General features: G+C 33.8%; 9 protein-coding genes across 9 annotated transcripts; 6 read left to right on the top strand and 3 right to left on the bottom strand.

Moving 5' to 3' along the window:
* Positions 1-90: 90 nt before the first annotated feature.
* On the bottom strand, positions 91-795 carry NDAI0C01160 (uncharacterized protein; the record flags this gene model as incomplete). Its single annotated transcript, XM_003668972.1, has 1 exon — positions 91-795. The coding sequence occupies one exon, from the start codon at positions 793-795 to the stop codon at positions 91-93; it is 705 nt and encodes a 234-aa protein (XP_003669020.1).
* Positions 796-1,784: 989 nt separating this feature from the next.
* On the top strand, positions 1,785-4,559 carry NFI1 (SUMO ligase NFI1; the record flags this gene model as incomplete). Its single annotated transcript, XM_003668971.1, has 1 exon — positions 1,785-4,559. One exon carries the CDS (start codon positions 1,785-1,787, stop codon positions 4,557-4,559), a length of 2,775 nt encoding a protein of 924 aa, XP_003669019.1.
* Positions 4,560-5,020: 461 nt separating this feature from the next.
* Positions 5,021-6,178, top strand: NDAI0C01140 (uncharacterized protein; the record flags this gene model as incomplete). Its single annotated transcript, XM_003668970.1, has 1 exon — positions 5,021-6,178. The coding sequence occupies one exon, from the start codon at positions 5,021-5,023 to the stop codon at positions 6,176-6,178; it is 1,158 nt and encodes a 385-aa protein (XP_003669018.1).
* Positions 6,179-6,546: 368 nt separating this feature from the next.
* On the bottom strand, positions 6,547-8,745 carry CAT2 (carnitine O-acetyltransferase CAT2; the record flags this gene model as incomplete). Its single annotated transcript, XM_003668969.1, has 1 exon — positions 6,547-8,745. The coding sequence occupies one exon, from the start codon at positions 8,743-8,745 to the stop codon at positions 6,547-6,549; it is 2,199 nt and encodes a 732-aa protein (XP_003669017.1).
* A 1,500-nt stretch (positions 8,746-10,245) lies between these two features.
* RML2 (mitochondrial 54S ribosomal protein uL2m) lies at positions 10,246-11,418 on the top strand (the record flags this gene model as incomplete). Its single annotated transcript, XM_003668968.1, has 1 exon — positions 10,246-11,418. One exon carries the CDS (start codon positions 10,246-10,248, stop codon positions 11,416-11,418), a length of 1,173 nt encoding a protein of 390 aa, XP_003669016.1.
* A 234-nt stretch (positions 11,419-11,652) lies between these two features.
* On the bottom strand, positions 11,653-13,302 carry AFG1 (Afg1p; the record flags this gene model as incomplete). Its single annotated transcript, XM_003668967.1, has 1 exon — positions 11,653-13,302. One exon carries the CDS (start codon positions 13,300-13,302, stop codon positions 11,653-11,655), a length of 1,650 nt encoding a protein of 549 aa, XP_003669015.1.
* A 412-nt stretch (positions 13,303-13,714) lies between these two features.
* Positions 13,715-16,024, top strand: MAK10 (Mak10p; the record flags this gene model as incomplete). The annotated part of the gene is made up of 1 exon (XM_003668966.1): positions 13,715-16,024. One exon carries the CDS (start codon positions 13,715-13,717, stop codon positions 16,022-16,024), a length of 2,310 nt encoding a protein of 769 aa, XP_003669014.1.
* Positions 16,025-16,735: 711 nt separating this feature from the next.
* On the top strand, positions 16,736-17,233 carry RPL12A (60S ribosomal protein uL11; the record flags this gene model as incomplete). Its single annotated transcript, XM_003668965.1, has 1 exon — positions 16,736-17,233. The coding sequence occupies one exon, from the start codon at positions 16,736-16,738 to the stop codon at positions 17,231-17,233; it is 498 nt and encodes a 165-aa protein (XP_003669013.1).
* Positions 17,234-18,713: 1,480 nt separating this feature from the next.
* Positions 18,714-19,529, top strand: NDAI0C01080 (uncharacterized protein; the record flags this gene model as incomplete). Its single annotated transcript, XM_003668964.1, has 1 exon — positions 18,714-19,529. The coding sequence occupies one exon, from the start codon at positions 18,714-18,716 to the stop codon at positions 19,527-19,529; it is 816 nt and encodes a 271-aa protein (XP_003669012.1).
* Positions 19,530-20,586: the final 1,057 nt, after the last annotated feature.

The raw sequence follows: 20,586 nt of genomic DNA, 5'->3' as shown, positions 1-20,586 counted from the left end.
CATTACTGAGTTGCCAACCTCGAGGTTTGTAACACGATGGTGTTCATTAAAGTGGATATATTGGCGGTCTTGAGCATCAGTCATGTTTGTTTATATCGATACCATAATGTTTTGAAGTGCTTGAAGGTGATAGTCTAAGTTGGATTGTGAGGTACCAGGGGTTTGCTGTTCGTTATTGTTCTGTGAGTGATCAAGAATGGGGTTGGTAAAGCCAGGTAGCTTTGGATGGAAACCATAGCTAGGGAAGAAGGGAGTAGTTTTGATACTACTCTGGTAGGTGTTGTTGTAGGCAAAAGCAGCGACAGACCAATACATTGGCCAGTCAGTGGCGTGTTGGTTAGTATAACTTGCTATGATCTTTCCCATAGTGTCATTAGTTCGTTCAGGAGGCTGGGTTATACGATGTGGTGAATTTAAGGTGAATTCGTAGTCTTTGTCTGAGACGGTCCCAAATTTTACCCCAGTAAACAGCCTATCTCTATCGGATACAATTTCGTCTGGAACACCATGATGACAGATAATATGGTTGATTAGAAGGTCAGCACAGTCACTAGTGTCGATCGTCTTTTTCGTTGGAATAAATCGTGCCATTTTCGTTAAACGATCGATAACAACTAGTACACAGTCGAAGTTATGTGCTTCTTTCATACCGGAAACAAAATCAATACCAATTGAAGACCAGGGGCAGTATGGAACAGCTAGTGGTTGGAAAATACCAGGACGGAGTACCCGTGAATGTTTGTTACGTTGACATTGTGGACAAGTCCTGGTGTATTGTTCAATGATACTTACCATGTTAGACCAATAATAATCATGTACCAGGTTTTGATAAGTTCTGAACGAACCAGGATGATTAGCTAGCAACGAATCGTGATGTAGATGTATCAATGTTTGACGAATAGTACCCTCGGGTATAACCAATCTTGAATCGAATGGTATTTTAGCAGAATAATAAAGTAAACCATCTTTTATTGAATAGTGTTTGATTATTGTGACTAACTTATGTGGTAATGGTGTGGCTTTCTGGACGTCAGAATAGATACATGACAATCCTGGAAAGGTTATAAAAGGACTGAAAGTTGAACTGGAGTTAGAAGTATTTCAATTAGTTATTATATCTCTTTATTAGTTAATATTTTTACTATATAAAGAGAGCAATCCGAATCAAATATTCATCTGATCCTATATTCCACTCTCTACCTTTAAGAAGTTACATTCTGATCTATTATCCAAGATGTAATTTATATAATGACTTTCCACCAACTCTCATATAAAAAACAAGAAGGAGATATAATGGATAATTATTACAGTGTGACTGTAATATATCCACTAATAACAATAACAATAACAATACACATATCAATCCAGCTTGCTCTTCAAGAGAAACTCATTACACTCCTCATTAACTGCTATTCGATTGTATGCTTTATATCTATATATATATATGTGTGTGACACGGCCACCTACCCCGGGTAATGAACACGCTTCCGTGAATTTGAAAGTGTTTCCTTTTAGTTTCTTCATAATAGCAACATTGAAGTGAATATATCTGCTTATAACTAGCAATGGGCGGCAATGGTGATCGTGGTTGATTGATTTCGTGGGCAAATCCAGTTAAAAGACAACAACAGTAAAGCTACTAAAAAGCCTATCCATAACGTCTTTTCCAAGATATCCCGATCCCTGAAAGGGTATCTTCTGTCTGTATTATACCATTATTACTACGGGTATTATTAACATAGTGTGCACATCACATCACATCACATCACATCTCTGCAACTAACATGTCCGCAGCAGTCATTAATTCAACGAGTCCATCTCGTCCCACAGGGGTTGGACTTTATCAAGAAATAGATTTTGCCATTAAGGAAATGGAAACATTAAAGGTCACAGAACTGAAAACTCTTTGTAGATCATTAAATCTAGCAACAAATGGACGTAAGGCTGAAATTCAAAGTCGAATAGCGGGTTTCATAAAAGAATCATGTTCTGGTACCACTATAGACCCATGGAGACCAAAAGTATTGACTGTATTCATTAATAGAATTAAAAATAATCAAATGTTACCTGTATATAATAATCTATGGAGCGCAATCAAAACTGGTAATTACCAATATACAATACCTTCAATGAATATTAATAACAACACTAACAGTAGCAATAACAAAACAACAGGTCAGCAACAACAACAACAACAACAACAAAAGAAGAAGCCAGCTAGCAACTATGACCCTGATAATGATACTTTCTATTTCAGAAAATCACCATTTTACAAACCAATAAGACTGATAGAGGGCACCAGTATAAAATTGAAAAGATGTACAGGTAGAGCTTCTGTGAAAGCTTTATTTAAACTGAATGCAAAAGATTGGGAATTACTCAATTCGAGTGAAAATTATAAAGTATTACTATATTGTGGACCAACTCATTTACCATCCCAAAATAACAAAAAGGAACCAATCATGTTCCCATTCCCAAATGAGATCGTATTTAATTCTATACCTATTAAGGATAACGTTAGAGGTTTGAAAAATAAAATCGGTACAGCAAAACCAGCTGATCTAACACCACATTTAAAGAAAAATTCCACAACTGCAACAAATGTTTTAGATTTCATTTACGCCTTCCAAAAGACTGACTTCATATTATTTTGTTATCTAGTGAAAGTTATAACTCCAGAGGAGATAGTACGAGACGTTGTATTGAAACAAAATTTCAAAATTTCAAAAGAATCCACAATTGCATATATTAAAAGAACATTAAGAGAAGAAGATGAATCTGATTTCGTCACTACATCAATGGTAATGAGTTTACAATGTCCCATATCATATACAAGGATGAAATATCCAACAAAATCAATACTTTGTGAACATTTACAATGTTTTGACGCAGTTTGGTATTTACATTCACAATTACAAGTACCCACTTGGGAATGTCCAGTTTGTCAAATTCATATCCCATTGGAAAATTTATCAATAAGTGAATACGTGGATGATATTTTGAAAAATTCAAAAGATGATGTAGAACAAATTGAATTAACAGCTGACGGGAATTGGATTGCTATTGACGAAGATGGAGAGGACACGGGAAATAATAATAATAACAATGGACTTCCTACTACTTCCGAGAATGGTATAAAGCAAGAATCTACAACATCGACTGAGATCCCTGAGAAATCAACTTCAGCAATACCTCATTTACATCATTCTGAAGAACATGTTGTAATATCGTTAGATAGCGATGAAGATGAAAACGAAGTACAAGAAAACGAAGCACAAGAAGATGAAGAAGAAACAGATATCTCACCTCCAATAATACCACCATCAGAACGCCGTCATCGGCACAATACTACCTTAGATGACGATGAAGATGAACCTTTATCTGCGTATGGAACTCAACAGTCGCAAAATAATCAATCACAATCACAATTACAATCACAATTGCATACAGCAATGCAAACACCATTACATGGTCAAGTTCAAGGCCAAGAACAGCAGCAAATACGATCACAAGAACAATTCGTTACTCCCACTACTACTACAATAACGACGAATGTTCAAGCGGGAATAAATCCATTCTTCCCTTCAATTACAACTCGTATACAACCTCCAAATGTACTCATATCACAACAGCAACAAATACCTCCTAATAATAATAATACTAGAACCAGTTTACCTTCTATTACTGCAAGTACTACACAGCCACAATTCGTATCAAACATTCCTATCACGACACAATCAGTACCAACAACTCCTGCAATTAGAGATGAGCTACCATTACGAAGTATTTCATACCCATATTCTACTGTAATTCCTAATTCTCAAATACATAATCAACATAATTATCCATTCAATTTCGAGCCTGAAAGCTTACAAAGGCATAATATTCCTGCCACTAATAATAATAATAATAATAACAACAATATAACTTCAAATTTAGATTCGTCAAGCCAACCGTTACCGTCGCTTGGGAATGTACATCCAGGTATTAATTCTACATCATTCTTAGGATTATCAGGGAGTGTTTCACAACCCAATTCAACTACTGCATTACCAACGCCACCAGTGCTTGCGACGACAAAGAACAATCAACCCAATTTATTAGGCATAACCGGAACCCCACTATATACAAACATATCATCATCATCGGGGACGCCAATAACAGGGGCAAATGACCATCAACATCATTCTAATGGTACAGACACAAACAATATTAATATAAATAGATATCCTTTGGGAACGACTGGTAATATTCCGTCAATGGCTCCTCCCTCAAATGCACCGGTGGCTAGTACGAATAAGACTACAAATGTAGGAGTAGGAGTAGGAGGAGGAAGGCACAGTAATAAAAATAATATTTCACCTTTTATACCAAGGAAAGATTACTCTAAAATATTACCAAGGAAAAGAAAAGAACCACCACCATCATCAACCACTGATGATAATAGTTTAGGTGTTACCGTTGATAGTAATACACCACCACCACCTGTCGTAAATGGAGGTAGTGGTAACAATAATCAAGGTGCTGATGCAGAAGTTATTGATTTAACATCAGATTGAGATCATTACGAGAATTATATATATACATATGTATGTGTTGCATAGAATATTTTAGGTATTAATTGATATTTACCATCATTTCATCTGATATATCAAGAATCGATCATAATCATAATAATAATAGTATTATTATTAATATACGTATGAATTTAACTAAACATTTACATGTGCCCTCCACGGAAGACATTTCCGTGGAGAAAGTCTTCCGTGGAAATAAATAAATAAATAATTTCAAGAAATTTCACTTTTAAAAATCTATTTTAATTATTATTGTAAGAAATGTTACCTTCAAAGCTTGCCAAAAAAGAAAAGCACCGAAAAGATGGCCCTATTTAAAAGAAGCAACTAGAGCAAGGATGTCAAAACGAATCATATTGTGTGTGTATTTCATGTAAGTGAGGAACTTATATAATTCGCGAGATATATATGTAAAGTGAAGTTCCGAGCCTATCGAACATAAAATGACAAACATCGTTACAAGGAAATCTATCACATTCATAAATAATCAGACACCAGCGACGATCACTGAATCAAGTTTAGATTTAGACACATGTTACAAAGAAACTGAAATTGTCATTGAGGTATATGCAGCTGCTTTAAATCCAGTCGATCTTGGCTTTCAAAAACTTACGTTCGCAAAAATATCTAATTCTAAACCAAAGGGGATTGGTGAAGATTATAGTGGAGTGATCATTCGCAAAGGTGTTAAAGTGGCACCTATATGGGGCATAGGTGATCAGATTAATGGTCTATATACACATTTCTATGGGGAGCAAGGTACATTAAGTAATTATCTGATTTTGGATCCTTCTCAACATCCGGCAATTGGTCATATTGTATCAAAATCGACCCCTGCTACCATCAACGAGGAAATTGATGTGGATGATGATGATGATGATGGCAATGGCAAAAAGAAGAATAGTGAATTTGTGAAAAATGCGGCTTGGCCAGTTGTTTTTGGGACTGCTTACCAGTCATTATTTGGTCAAGGTCAAATTTGGAATAAAGATTCAATGGTCTTAGTGTTTGGTGCGTCCACTTCTGTTGCTAATTGTTTTGTTCAAATAGCTAAGAATCAATTACATATTGGAACCGTTATTGGTATATGTAGTAGCAAATCAATGGAACAAAACCAACAAGTTGGATTTGATTATACAATTCCATATGATGAAGGGGAGGGATTCATTGCTAATCTTAGAGATTTGATGAAAACTCCTGAATTCATTGGTAAGAAATTTGATTTGATATTTGATTCTGCTGGTACAAGTGAATTTTATCCAGTTATGGATGAATTTTTGAAACCAAGGGTTGAAAATTCATACTATGTTACAGCTGTTGGTCCCAGGACACCTGTTGAATATACTCCAAAGGAGATATTAAGTCTTTACTCATTGTCAGCACCAATTAGAACATATAATCCCTGGAGGAAATTTAATTATAAAGGTATTTTTGGTACACCAAATAAATCTTACATGGATTTAGCAGCACGTATGATTTCATTAGGTAGGTATGTGCCCAAAATTGATTCTGTGTATCAATTTGAGAAATTCGAAGAAGCATTCGATAAACTTCGTTCAGGTAAGGCAAAGGGTAAAATTGTTATCCAAATCAAAGAATAATTTTTATATATTTTTCAGAACTGTTTTGACTTTATAATGGAGTTTAGAGTCTATATTATATGGGAGTGTATATGATGTGTAATATATATATGTATATGTTCAAACTTTAGGGTCATGCTTATTCCTTTTGTCACTAAATTTTTTATTGTCCAGAGGCATTAAGGTATGTTACAGATTGCTGAAATTTACAGAATATAATCCATCGCCAAGCTACGTACCTGGTTCAGATAGATACATATAGTACAAGAGGATCTTATATTAGCTTATCTTTGTTCTTTCTTTATAATAAAGAGTAATATTTTATTTTGCTCTAAAAGAGAAATATAAAGATTGTATGTATATGTACGTAAACACGAACGCAAGCTAGCTTACAACTTAGCCTTCGTTTGTTGTTGTTGTTGTTGTTGTTGTTGAGAAATCAATACTTGAGCGATTTCATCAGCAGCTTGAGTCAAATAATAATGTAATTGATCTGGATCAAATCCTGCAATTTTTGGTTTATTAACGATATTAATATGTAACCAATCATTATTCAACATATAAGCTAATCCAACACCATTATCATAAACTTGTGACCAACCATAACCTTGGAAATATTCAGATGATAATTGTGATGTGGAGACTAACCAAGTGGATGAATAATTAAACAATTCATCTTTAAATAATGGTGGGATGGTCTCATTTGTTTTCAACATTTTTTTCAATCCAAAGAAATGTCTATCAATTGCCATACCTTCTGATGCCATTTTTAAATAATTGGAATGATCCATTATGGAATTAGTTAATAATTTACATCTTTGTTCGTTTGTGATATGAGGTTTTGACCAATTTGTAACTAATTCGTAAGATGATGAAGAGACAGATCTACCAGTTTCAGTACGACCTTTAAAGAATTTCCTTGTAGAGGCAGCTTCATAAGTGGGTAATTGCTTTCCAAGTAATTTATAAAGGGCTAATTGAATAATTTGTTGAATGTATGCATCTGGAGAGAATTTCATGGATTTGATAAAATTTTTACCATATTTGTTATATTGCCATACACGTAATTTATGTTGATTAATTTGATTTTGGAATTGTTCTTGAGCTGATTTTATATCAGATTGAATTTGGGGAGTCTTTAAGAATGGTAATGGAGAAGGTGGAGGAAGTGATGATGATGATGATGATGATGATGATGATGATGATGATGATGATGATGATGGGTTCAAGCTGAATTGTGATAAGAATTCATCTTGATTCAATTTGTTTAATTGTTGACAAACAAAAGTATTTAAGAATAATGTTGGAGTACCATCCATTTTTGAATGTTCAGCTAAGAATCCAGAGGATCCATTACCTGTGACGAAGAATTGTAAAGGTTTATCATAGAATCTATTGATACCATCACCATGCCATGAACTTCTAGTATTTTCTTCTAAAGTGATTGGTTTTTGATCCAAATCTAATGCAAGGATAAATGATGCCTTATGGATTGTTTCTAACGATTCTTTTGAATTTGGATCTTTAATTAATTCAGCGTATGTTTTACGCCATTGATCACGAGGCAAAGAAGTTAATGAACCGATTCCAACACCATCATGAGAAGTTGTTGTTTTTGTAGAGGATGATGCAGTGATTGAATATAATTGATTCCAAATTTTGTTATCAGATAAAGGTTTTTTGGTTTTTTGACAATGAGTGAAAACTTTATAGAAATTACCCTTATACATTACTATCATGAAATTATTTTCATAAATGGAATAAAATATATTAGTATCACGATTTGAAAGTTCGTTATTATTGTTAAAATCGGGTAATCTTGAATTATTAAACATCATTTGGAAACTATTCATACAGAATGGATTATTTTTGATAATCTCTGGGGGTAAAGATTGATCCTTAATGGATTCAATGAATTTAATTACAGTAGAGATTATAGCAGTTGATTTCATAAGAGGATCATTTTGAATTCTTGAGTTTTGCATAGTTAAATCCTTATGAACGTAAAAATAAGAAACGTATGGGATTACAGGATCATTATATTCTAAATAAGCAGTATTATCCCAAAATGAACTTAACCAATTTCTCTTGTTGTTACCATTATTATTGAATTCAATGAGACGATCTTGTAAAAGGGGTCCCATATTTTCAATGAAATCGTTACATAATAATTTTTGATTTTGGAATTTAATTGATTTGGTATCATTATTACAATATGGTTTAATTGAATTTAAATATTTTGAAATTGTTGAATTTAAATCAGGAATTGGTAAAGATGGTAATTTTGATTGATTTGCGAAAGTTAAACCTTTGAATGAAGATTTCCTTTCATTTGTGATATGAGTATTATTATCGAATTGAGCCCAATAATGTTCACCATTATTTGTTTCCATTGGAAATTTTTGTAATAATAAAGGTTGTTGTTGTGAAGGTTCATTATCTTGGGTCATTTTAGCGGTAGAATTCGAAAATGAACGATTGATAGTGATAGCAGCTGGTGAAGAAGAAAGTTTATTAGTATAATTATAATTTTTCAAAGATTTTGTCATTGACAATCTTACCGTGGTAGGATTACAATAGTATCTCATGAATGGGGGGTGAGTGAGTGATAGATGAAGTGTGTGTGTGGATAGAGTATAATTTTTGTGACAGAATAAAGGTCAATTGAGGAGATATATACCAAATGGTGGCAAAATTAGAAGGTTCGAGGTATTGTTCATAGGATATAGAGATCTATGGATATGTATTTATATTTATATATATTATTACTTGTTCGGGTGTGTACATTGGTTTAACGATTATACCCGATGACTCGGAGATAGAGAGAGCGTGACTAGTGGAAACTCCAATTTTCATTTTTACTTTCAGGAATCTGATGAAGATGAAAGAAATTAACAAAAGAGAATAGAATATAAGACAAGGCTTCCTTCCGATGACCAATTACATACATACATATCTGTGTGTGTGTGTATGTGTATGTGTATGTGTATTAAGTCATGTTACGGTAAGTCATGTTACGTTAAGTCATGTATGATGAATGTTGAAGACTGATTTCGTAATAAAGTATGACCGGGATTCCGGACCAACTGCTCAGACGGGTTACGTTGAAATAGATCCAGTACGTATGTATATTAATCAGGATTTAAAGAGTATCAACTTTTTTAATCATTAAGTCCCATGATAAAACCATAGAACTTGTATCATGATTAGCATGGAAGTTGTTTAATTCATCATAAAAATATGCATATATATAATCAAGATAGAGATAGAGAGAGAAATAAGGAAAAAAATAGTAAAAATAAATAAATAAATATCAGAATTTTCAGTGTTTGGCTTATAAGTGTCATTAGTCGGTCATTTCAAATGTTTGAATTAAGATCCGCTTGGGGCGACAACTTGGTCATCAGGTATTTATTTATTTATTTATATTTTCTTCAAACTCAATAATTCATTTTCTCTTTCTATCCAAGAACTTCTGTTCTTGAACACATCGCTTGCTTGTTTGCATTGTATTGCATTGCATTGCATTGCAATGTTTCTATTTGCCACTCACTCTATATATACCATATACTCTGCCAAAACACTATAGTATTGTATAGTTATAGAATAGGTACAATAGAGACGGAACAGAATAATAGAAAGAACGATGGTTACCCTGTTCTCCAATATATAAGAACCAAATATAATTATTAAGACAGTAACAATTGCAATTACATTTACAGAGTACGCCCTTTATATATGTCAATTGTTCAATGGAGTGAAATCTGGGAAATCTGCAAATTTCGACGGCGCGAGGAAATTTTTTTTTTTGCTTTGAACCGAGGCCCTGGGCGTGGTGTCCGGGTGCTAAACTCTTGCCGTTACCCTCTCGATATGAATGAATACAATATGTATGATTTCTTAGGGTCTGTTAATATTAATATGCGATATGGAAATTAAGGATATACACAGAAATATGTAGGTTGGTTATTGATTGCTTGCTTGCTTGCTCGAACTAGATAGCATAGATAGCAAAAAGGGGGAACCACACAGTTATTCAAGGCCATCGTGCAAAGAGAATCAAACTTATCATCCACTATTTCACAGGGATGATCATATTTTCACCCATATCTCAAAAGAGTTCCCTCTTATCGCGATATACTTCCGTTTCATTACTCTTCAACACTACTAAAAGATCATATTCATATTCTAAAACACTGTTACAACAGCAACAAAATGCAACCACAACCACAACAACTCCAATCTCTGCAAAAATATTACAAATAATACCAAACAATACAGATATAGCAACATTAGAAAAGCAAGATGAACTCATAAAATCTCGTAGAAAATTATTAAAACAAACAATTAAGATAAAATCAAGAAAACCAATCTCGCCAGGTTTAAGATGGTTTAAAACACCAATATATACTCATCTTTTCAAAGGTAAACCAATAAAATCATTAACCATCCATAAAAAGGTCACCGCTGGAAGAAACAACCAGGGGAAAATAACTGTAAGACATCGTGGTGGAGGTCACAAGAGACGGATTCGTACTTTGGATTATTTTAGATGGGATTCCAATCCACAATTAGTGAAAAGAATTGAATTCGATCCAAATAGATCTGCTCATATTGCGCTGCTAGAATCAACCAACGAGAAGGAGAAAACATTATCTTATGTAGTCGCTACAGATGGATTAAGGAAAGGTGATATAATTCAATCATTTAGGAACGGGATACCAAAGGATATATTGTTGGAAATGAATGGTAAAATTGACCCCGCGTTATTGAGTGTGAAAACTGCACAGAGAGGTAATTGTTTACCCATCTCAATGATCCCAATTGGTTCTGTCATTCATAATGTGGGGATTACTCCCGTGGGACCTGCTAAATTTTGTAGAGCTGCTGGTACTTATGCTAGATTGATTTCAAAATTGAATGATAAGAAAAAGGCTATAGTAAGATTACAAAGTGGGGAACATAGATATGTTTCCATCGATGCTTGTGCTACAATGGGGATAGTGTCAAATGTTGACCATCAAAATAGATCATTGGGGAAAGCGGGCAGATCAAGAAATTTAGGTAGAAGACCTCATGTTAGAGGTGTCGCAATGAATAAATGTGATCATCCTCATGGTGGTGGTCGTGGTAAATCAAAATCAAATAAATTATCAATGTCACCATGGGGACAATTAGCTAAGGGTTACAAAACTAGAAGAGGTAAAAATCAAAATCAAATGAAAGTGAAAGATAGGCCAAGACGTAATAATAAACGATAGTCTTTCGTGTTCTAACTTCAAATATTTTTTTTTATCTTCTCTTCCTCTCGATAATAATACTTGTATATAGACTATAATGAAATATATATATATATAGAAACGAACAACAAGACGTAACAAAACAAAATATATTCACACTTCTCTTCATACTTTTTTATTCATCTTTTTTTATTTACAGATTTTTATCTATATCATATCGTTTCTCATTAAATAAAATAGTCATTAATATAATTATTATTTCGTAACCCAATCAGTAGAACTCATGTGAGATAATCTACTTAATGCCCTTGCAAATGCAAACCTTTCTTCATCCTTTGCAAAAATATGAGATTTAGCTGCAATTTCTTTAGAAAACCCATGCTTAAGTACTAATTCATCATTATTACCATCTATTTTATCAATTACATCATCACTGTGTGAATCTTTCAATTCATAATCATTCAAAATATCTTCAGGTTCAACAAATAATGAAGTAAAATCATTAGCGCCAGTTGTGGCTAACTTACAACCATTATCATAAACTGCATCTAAAAATGTAATAAACCGTCTCACCTCATCTCTCATCATTATAGTCAAATATGGTATATCCGTTATAATGAAAGCTTGGAAATTATTCGCTAATGCTAAATAATCACCCGCAGCAAGTGGTTGTCCACATAATTCTTTAAATGTAAATTGTGCTACCCTTGGTGGTGAGCATAATGGTACCTTAAATTCACGACCCCATATAGTTAATGAATAATCTTTAAACTTTTCCGCGTTATTATCTCCCTTTTGTCTTCGATCTTTCCTCTTCTGATGACGACGATCTTGTGCAAAATAATCATACCATTCCTTAATATGAGCTCTTTTAATTTCATTAAATTCCTTAGAGTCCCATTTCAAACCACTCTCCTTAGTAGGATAAGTATATACTGATGACATTGGTCTTGGAATTTTCCTATAATCAACCTCAGAATCAAGTAAGATAACTTTAGTCCTATCTTTAATCAATTCAATACAAGGAATAAAAGATTCCCTTTGAACTCCATTAATATATAATTCATCAGGTGATCTATTAGATGTAGCAAACAAGACAATCCCATGTTTATCAGGTGATAATAATAAAGTTAATAACCTTCGAAGTATCATCGCATCTGCTACGTCTGTCACTTGAAATTCATCAAAACATAAAATATTGGAAATTTGAGAGATCTCATTAGCTAGGATTGGTATAGAATCAACATCTTTTTTATCATCAAGGTGATGCTCCTTTATGATTTCATGAGATCGTTTATGTACGTATTGCATGAATTGATGGAAATGAATACGTTTCTTAGAAAGATGAGATGGGATTGTGGAATAGAAAAGATCCATTAACATCGTCTTACCACATCCAACATCTCCATATAAATATATCCCCACTGGAACGTCAGTTTCATTAACTTTCGTGGCTTTATTCTGATTGAATATATTTAAGAACTTCCGCTTTATATCGGTAAGTTTTGACATTGATGTGGATCGTGATGACGATGGTGGGGTATAATATTTTAAAGATTCATAAAGATTGCTTAATGAACTTATAATTGATCTTTGATGAGGATCATCTCTTAATCGATTTATCCTCACTAACCTATCATATTCTTCAATAGGTGTTCTTACATCATCATCAGCGACAGCATTAGTAGTTCCACCTCCATTTTCTTCTATAGTGCTAGTAGCGGCATTAGATTTAGTACTGTAAAATAACCTTTGTCCTGTTATCGTAGGTGAGGTGTATAAGATAGTAGTTGAGTTCTTTATTCTAGGTAATGTCCTTTCTCGTGCTGTAAAGTGATATCGAAGTGTGTATTGTATAGAGTTCTTAATAAAATTTGTCCTTATAATGTTCTTATTCACTATCATGATTATATTTTATAAGTTTGAGTTATTTATGATGTTTTGAAACATACCTTTTTCTTGTTATTAAACAATAGCAAGTTACAACTGCTAATATAAGATGTAAAACTAAATGTATTTGTAACTGCTTCCATTCATTTATAAAACATTATTGAGATGATGTGGTTTTACAGATCTTTAAAAAGTTGGAGTTAAATAAATAACCTTTAAATTTAAAATTAAAATAGAATAACCTTAGTACGTAGTATACGGACCGATATCTCGCAGAATACATTGCCGCTGTTTTGATATGTTGACAGATCTCTATTTGAAGAACTTCTTCTACATCTTCTTGATAATAACTAACTGCGAATTGAATACAATGATCATAAGAACAAAAGCAGTATAGTCAAATTAGCACAAACAATTGTTTACGACGATGGTACAAGAAAAATTGAGCAGTCTGACATTGCAAGAGCCAAAAGACAAATATAATGAAGTTGATGATTCAGAATTAATTGAGGTAAAGGATATATTTATTCAATTGGCTAATAAATTGCAAACCAAAACTATAATAAAAGATCCTAATTTTGATTTATTTGAAGGAACCCATTCTTTAGAAGTTAATAACCCAAAGTTAGATTCAAGTTTAATCAAATTAACTACGGAAGAATACAAATTTGATTGTAATATTGCATATGGCTCCACTGAAGAAACACAGAATGATGCCTTGAATTATGTTACTGCCATTACAGAAAGATTATTACGTTTAGTTCTTTGTTGGCTAAATAATTATCAAACTTTACCAACGACAATATTAAGTTGTAGATACGTCGAGAATTTCCTTGTTAAATGTTCAAATGAAACATTTAATGACATTCATGTTTTGAAAACAAATAATGTTATTTATGACAAAGTTTTAAACAGTTGTGTAATAGGTATTTGCTATTTTGCAAAATTTGCTCAAGATTTATTAAAATCAGGTGTTATTTTCGAAGAAGAAGATATGAATTTTAATATAATGGGACTAGGTTCGTTTGTGGGTTTACCTGACCAACAAATCATATTACAATTGTTAGAAAATGGGTTAACTACTTTGAAAGAAATAAAAGATGGAAGAACGGAAAGACTTGCCAAATCCATAGAATTGACAAAATGTTTCGTACATATGGAGGATCATGTCGTACATTTTTCAACAGACAATCAATATTTGGATGAAATGATTGAAATCGCTAAATATTTAGACACAATATCCACTAAGTTAGAACCACCAATGGGTTCATTTTCAATGGGTATTCAAAAACGACTTGCAAATCAATTTCCTCCCAAACATCTAGTAGATCCTGATAATGTTCAATTTTCAGGTTTTGTGACTCTTGCTGAGCACGTTAAAATTGTAATCAAAGTGGCAAAATCGGAAAATTTCATAGAAATTTTACAATTTGCAACCTATTTTAATAAATTACATCAAAGGCATGTAATCGCTAGGGCAATTTTTCCCTTGTTTTTAATGAGAGAAGATAGAACTGTTCTAGGAAAATATTCTTTGGATGGATTTTTGAAATCGCATGTTCTGGATTTGCCTAAGAATGCTACAGAACAAAATGGGGATGTAGACACATTAATTCAACCTATATTACAAGAATGTCTGAGCGTCTTATTTGAATGGTATCAAAATTCGTCCCAAAATACCTGTAGATATAGACAAGGTTATAACAGACAGCTACTGGTTTGGGATTCAGTTCAAGCTCAATTGGAAAATATGCATTCTCAATTACTATCAAATCTACAATTACAAGTAACTAATGGACAAGATAATTCTCAATCACTAGATTATATCATGTCCATTGGAGCTTGGGCTTATTCCATGAAAATAACATCGATGATAGAGTTCTCTTTAAAAGGCTTTGATCTTGAAATTTATAAACCTTTTGAATCATATTCATTATTTTGGTACAGCCATTATTTGTGCAAACATTTAACAAACGCTTTGCTCTTGATAATTAGCCATATACAAAAGAAAAAAGATTCGATATCTGCAATGAATAAAAAATTAAAAATTGAAAGCTGGGAAGAAAAAGGAAAACTAAGGACTCAGTACCATAATGCACTTGACATAGATTTACCTCAATTCGAAATGAACATTGCATTCCTAAATTATTTATCGAAACGGAATAAGATAAACGAATCTCTTTGTCTTGTAGAGATAATCCATTTTGCAATATTAAAATCGTATGGTATTATTGACGAAAAATTTCCTGCAAAATCAAAATTTGTTGATGATACCTTATTGCATAACCTTCGTTTTAAACCCTTTTCTTCAATTGGTTCACCTCCTTTACCAGAAATTGAAATGTTCCAGAAAAGTATTAACAGTTTCATGATCAAAGCACCTGATTTCAAAAGGAAATTAAATGAATTGTTCAAGTACGTGAATAAGGAATTATCAAGCACCACCGAAATGATTGAAGAGATTCTTACATCTATCCAGAATGGAGATTTGAAAGCCCCGTTATACACAGGCACTCGCTTAGTAGAAGAAGAGGCTGTAGAATATTTCACATATCTTAAAGCATCAGTTAAGAATTTGGAGAACAATTCCAACGACATTGTAAATAAACTAGGTGACACACCAAGTGAAGAATTAAAAAGTAAATTTAAAGTGGAACTTGAGCATATGCCAGGCTCATCAAGATATTTCCCTATCCTTTGCGTAAAGCCAAATACACCAAGAAACAAAAAGCAATAGTCTATTATGTAGAACAACACCCTACTGTATAATGACACACTATAGATAGACGAAAACATATAAACCTTTTATGACAATATGAGCATTTTCTTAGTTTATGTACTCTGTTTGTTTACACAATATCTCGGAGTTGCAGACAATAATAATAATGAAGAAAAACTGCATTAAATAAAAATACTTTATTCCCTATGGGCGATCTAAGGTTATCCGAGGAAGGTGGGGGACCGTACATCCGGACATTATATGTATGGGTGTGGGTTTTTTAATAGTCATGAATTTTTACGCTTTTTTCCGGTGCCGAAAGAAATGAAATGAGGAGGGCTTTTTCCTTGTGGGAAGACCTGCTAGGTGGAACACTGGAATAGTAGCGTGTCTAGCATTGGGTGCGGCTCCGCCTAAATTTGAGAATCTTCCCATCATCTCCACTAACTGACCGAGACCAGATTCATTATGGGGGACGTGTTAGAGGGAAAACATACCTGATTATGGTGAGTTCCAACAACTGGAATCTCTACTATCCTCCGTAGAATAATAGTTGGCTAGCAAAACGCTGCAGCAAATTGATACCGAGTTAGTGTAGGTTAGTAGAATCATGTAGGTAATTAAGATACGTAAACATTTTGAAATGTCTTTATATATATGTAAATATTATACGTTTATATTTGGAGGAATAGAGATATCACCAACGAAAGGACAACATAACAAGACAACATGCCTCCAAAGTTTGATCCAACTGAAGTTAAATACCTATACTTAAGAGCTGTCGGTGGTGAAGTCGGTGCTTCTGCTGCTTTAGCTCCAAAGATTGGTCCTCTAGGTCTTTCCCCAAAGAAGGTTGGTGAAGATATCGCCAAGGCCACTAAGGATTTCAAAGGTATTAAGGTTACCGTCCAATTGAAGATTCAAAACAGACAAGCTACCGCTTCCGTCGTTCCATCTGCTTCTTCTTTGGTTATCACAGCTTTGAAAGAACCACCAAGAGACAGAAAGAAGGATAAGAACATTAAGCACAGTGGTAACTTACAATTAGATGACATTATCGAAATTGCTAAGCAAATGCAAGAAAAATCCTTCGGTAAGAACTTGGCTTCAGTTACCAAGGAAATTTTGGGTACCGCTCAATCCATTGGTTGTCGTGTTGATTTCAAAAACCCACATGACATTATTGAAGGCATTAACGCTGGTGAAATCGAAATTCCAGAAAACTAAATTTTTAATATCTATTAACTAATTTATATCATGAAATTCCATTTTTTAATACATCATTATTTCTTTTAAAACCCAAGCTAATAAAAAAATTCCATTTTAATACGTTTCAAAAAAATAATATTTTTGTGTTTTCTTCTTCATTTTTTTATATACAAATTAAAATCTACCAGAAATAAAGAATTACCAGAGTTTTATAGATCGTTTTATTATATTGTGGAATCTAATGATGAGATCATCGGAAAAAGGGATCAATAGATTGTATTTTGATAACTTAATCCTTAAGTGGATTATTATGTGAATACTTTAACGTTTATTATTTCCTTTAGATTTTATCACAATATTAGGTTTCGTGATGTTACTAAACAAGAATAACTGACAACTTACTCACCAAGATATACTATTTCCCCTTTAGTTATATTGGTCCATTTTTCAGTGTCATACATAATACTATTCCTCGAATATCCTTTGATTTTCCTCTTGTCTTGAGAATAAATTTGATATTGTAACCTGTAACCCTTTCAATGTGTTCAGAAGAGATTAGACCCAAGCAAAATGTAACTCACCATCCTACAAATTACATTTGTGTCGAAGAAAAACTATCACTGGTGCAGCTTGAAGAGATCTACCATATCAACATGGAATTTTCATTACTTTGTTTCATTCTGGAATTTTATGTTTTGAGTATCAATTTATATCTTGTTATTTTGGCAAACATCTCATACTTACATAATTCATCTTTTATTTACATTATATGGAATCTTATGTTGGTTCCCAACTTTTAAGAGCCCTATTACTTTTGAAAAAAGTACACTACGAAGGCAGGCATGTTACTGGTTCGGCTAGGGGGTAGGGTAGACGCGATTTTTTTGCTCAAAATTTAGGCTAGGATTAGGGGTAGAAATTTTCAATTTTAGGCTAGAAGAAGGGGTAGGGAAATTCAATTTTAGGCTAGAAGAAGGGGTAGGAAAAAAATCACTTCTGGGTTGGGTGCCAGAAAAAACAATTACAAAGAAAACCCCGCACAAAAAAAAATTAGGCCTGGGCTAGGGGTAGGCTAGAATTAGGTTAGGGTAGGCTAGGTGGTTGGCTTAAAGTTTTTTAAAGTAGGGTAGAAACCAGGCTAGAAAGTGCCCAGATAGGGTAGGCTAGAAAATTATTTCTACCCGTAACATGCCTGTACGTAGGGCCTTAATTTTTCTCGGGTTACCCTTTTTTTTGAAAAATCTCGAAGTGGACCCAAAACGGGACCAACCCGCGTCCCACCTGAGTATTTTCCTGAGGAAAGGTGCGTACGTTGAATACCGTTTGCTGTTGCTAAAAACAAAAGCAAAAAAAACGCATATTGAAGTTGTTCTCGTTCGAAAATGATAATATAAATAATACGTCCTTATTTGAACGTCTCGAAACAGTTACAACTTCATGTTATCGGTATAAATTATCGTAGTTACGTACCGAAGATATCATTTAGTACACTATTGCTATGAAACTGTTAACAGCTTATAGTATTGCAGCTTTGTTAGCTGCAGCGTCCCTAGCTGGTATGCTAAAGGGCCAAGAGGGAAAAGAACCTAATCCATCTGTTTTGACTCTAGAAAAACGAGCATTTCCTTATTATTCATACTTTATGACGTCGGTTCGGTCGGTATTCGCCTACTTCGATGCATCGGAGCCAATTACAGTAAAGGTAGCTTGGTGGGAAGCTTTAATTGCTGGCGACGGCGGTTTAATTGATATGGTTACCGATATTGAGAATGCATGCAAGTCATGCAAGGCCGGTCATAAAGATCCCCCTGGTGGTTCTTGCGAAGATGACGCAAAAGCTGCTGTAAAGAGTGTTTTGCAAAATTCATTGGTAGGATTCTTAGGGTGGCACTTGCCAAAATCAATCACTTTCGTTCGCAGTTTAAAGGGCTCAGATAAAGATAATGTTAATTCACTTGTTCCACCTCTTGGAAAATGCGCATTTATGTTGTGCACCTACGTTTTAGCAGGTATTAAGAGAATATTCGGATACTTCACTGGACCTTTGCCAGTTTGGGTAAAAGTTGGGTGGTGGGTGGCTCTCGTTATTGCCGATGGCATTATATTTGGTCCGGCTACCCAAATCGAGAACGCATATAAGTCATGCGTCGCCAATTATAAAGATCCACCTGATGGATCTTGTCAAGATGACATATTAACTGTCGTACACAGTGGGGTGGAAATAATGGCCTCAGCGATCGTACTAAGGCACTTACCTGAATTAATAACTTTAATCCGCAGCCAGCATCGCCCCAGCCGTAGTACTGTAATATGAAATTTTAGGTTTTTAAGAATATATGAGGGATACCCAACCACTAAGTTTCATTAAGGCACCGGTACTATTGGTACCTTTAACTGGAAAAACTTTATGAAGCAAGGTGGAGAGGAATTCTTTGTTTTTGCCGATGGTCTTGTACGCCTTTATTAGATAAAGCCCCTGCATTTAGTATAGTAGCAGTTTGCACAAAATAAACGGTAGCATGCCATTCTGTCAACGTCAGCTCCTTCGAATGTTAATGGTACAGCCGAAGGTACTTATATTGCTACTAATCTACTCAAACTTCCAGGCGGCATTTTTCCAAAGGCATTGATTAGGACGTCGGTCTGAATATACTATCTCAACCTAAAAGCGATGGCTGAGACAGTTATTGAAGAGTAGTCGGCGCAGGTGAGTTAACTGTTATAGTCTAGGAATGATTTTTTTCGATAATATTTCCTGTTTGTATAGCTGTAACTTAGCTTCTTATTGAAATAAAAGAAAAAATCAGAAATTAGTGCTACACTGTAACAACAAAAAGAAAAGATTGAAAAGTAGAGAATTTTCTTACCATCACACCCAAATCACTCTACTGTGAGTTATGAGCCCCCCCCCCCCCCCCCACGCCATGGCATCCATGAGGATATGAACATTCAGGAAAGTCTTCGAGAAGGTTAAAGAATTTATTTACCGCAATGCTATTGCAGTTCTGATTATATATATTAGTTATTTTTTTATAATACAGAGAAAAAATATATCTTTCCTTATCAAACAAATATAAAGGGTATAAGAATATAACGTTCTTTACCTTGGAACAAGCTAACTCACTATAGTTTGGTTTACGTACATAAGTTGCAAAGTTTTGGAAACTTCAGTTTTCTTTTGTTGTTACGGCGAATATGAAACATATCTACCATAAAAAGAAAAGAAGAAAAAAAATAACCTTTATCATAGACGAAGATAAGAGAAAAAGAAACAATTACGTCAAAGACAAAAGTAAGAACAAAGAAATAGGTGTAACGATAAAAAAGAAACAAGAAACAGATCGAGAAAGAAATCCTGACATAAAAGGAGA

The sequence above is a fragment of the Naumovozyma dairenensis genome, chromosome 3 (assembly GCF_000227115.2).
Source record: "Naumovozyma dairenensis CBS 421 chromosome 3, complete genome".
NCBI classification, from domain to species: domain Eukaryota; kingdom Fungi; phylum Ascomycota; class Saccharomycetes; order Saccharomycetales; family Saccharomycetaceae; genus Naumovozyma; species Naumovozyma dairenensis.
Note: the sequence above shows the minus strand (reverse complement) of the source record. Positions and strands in the feature narration are given on the sequence as shown.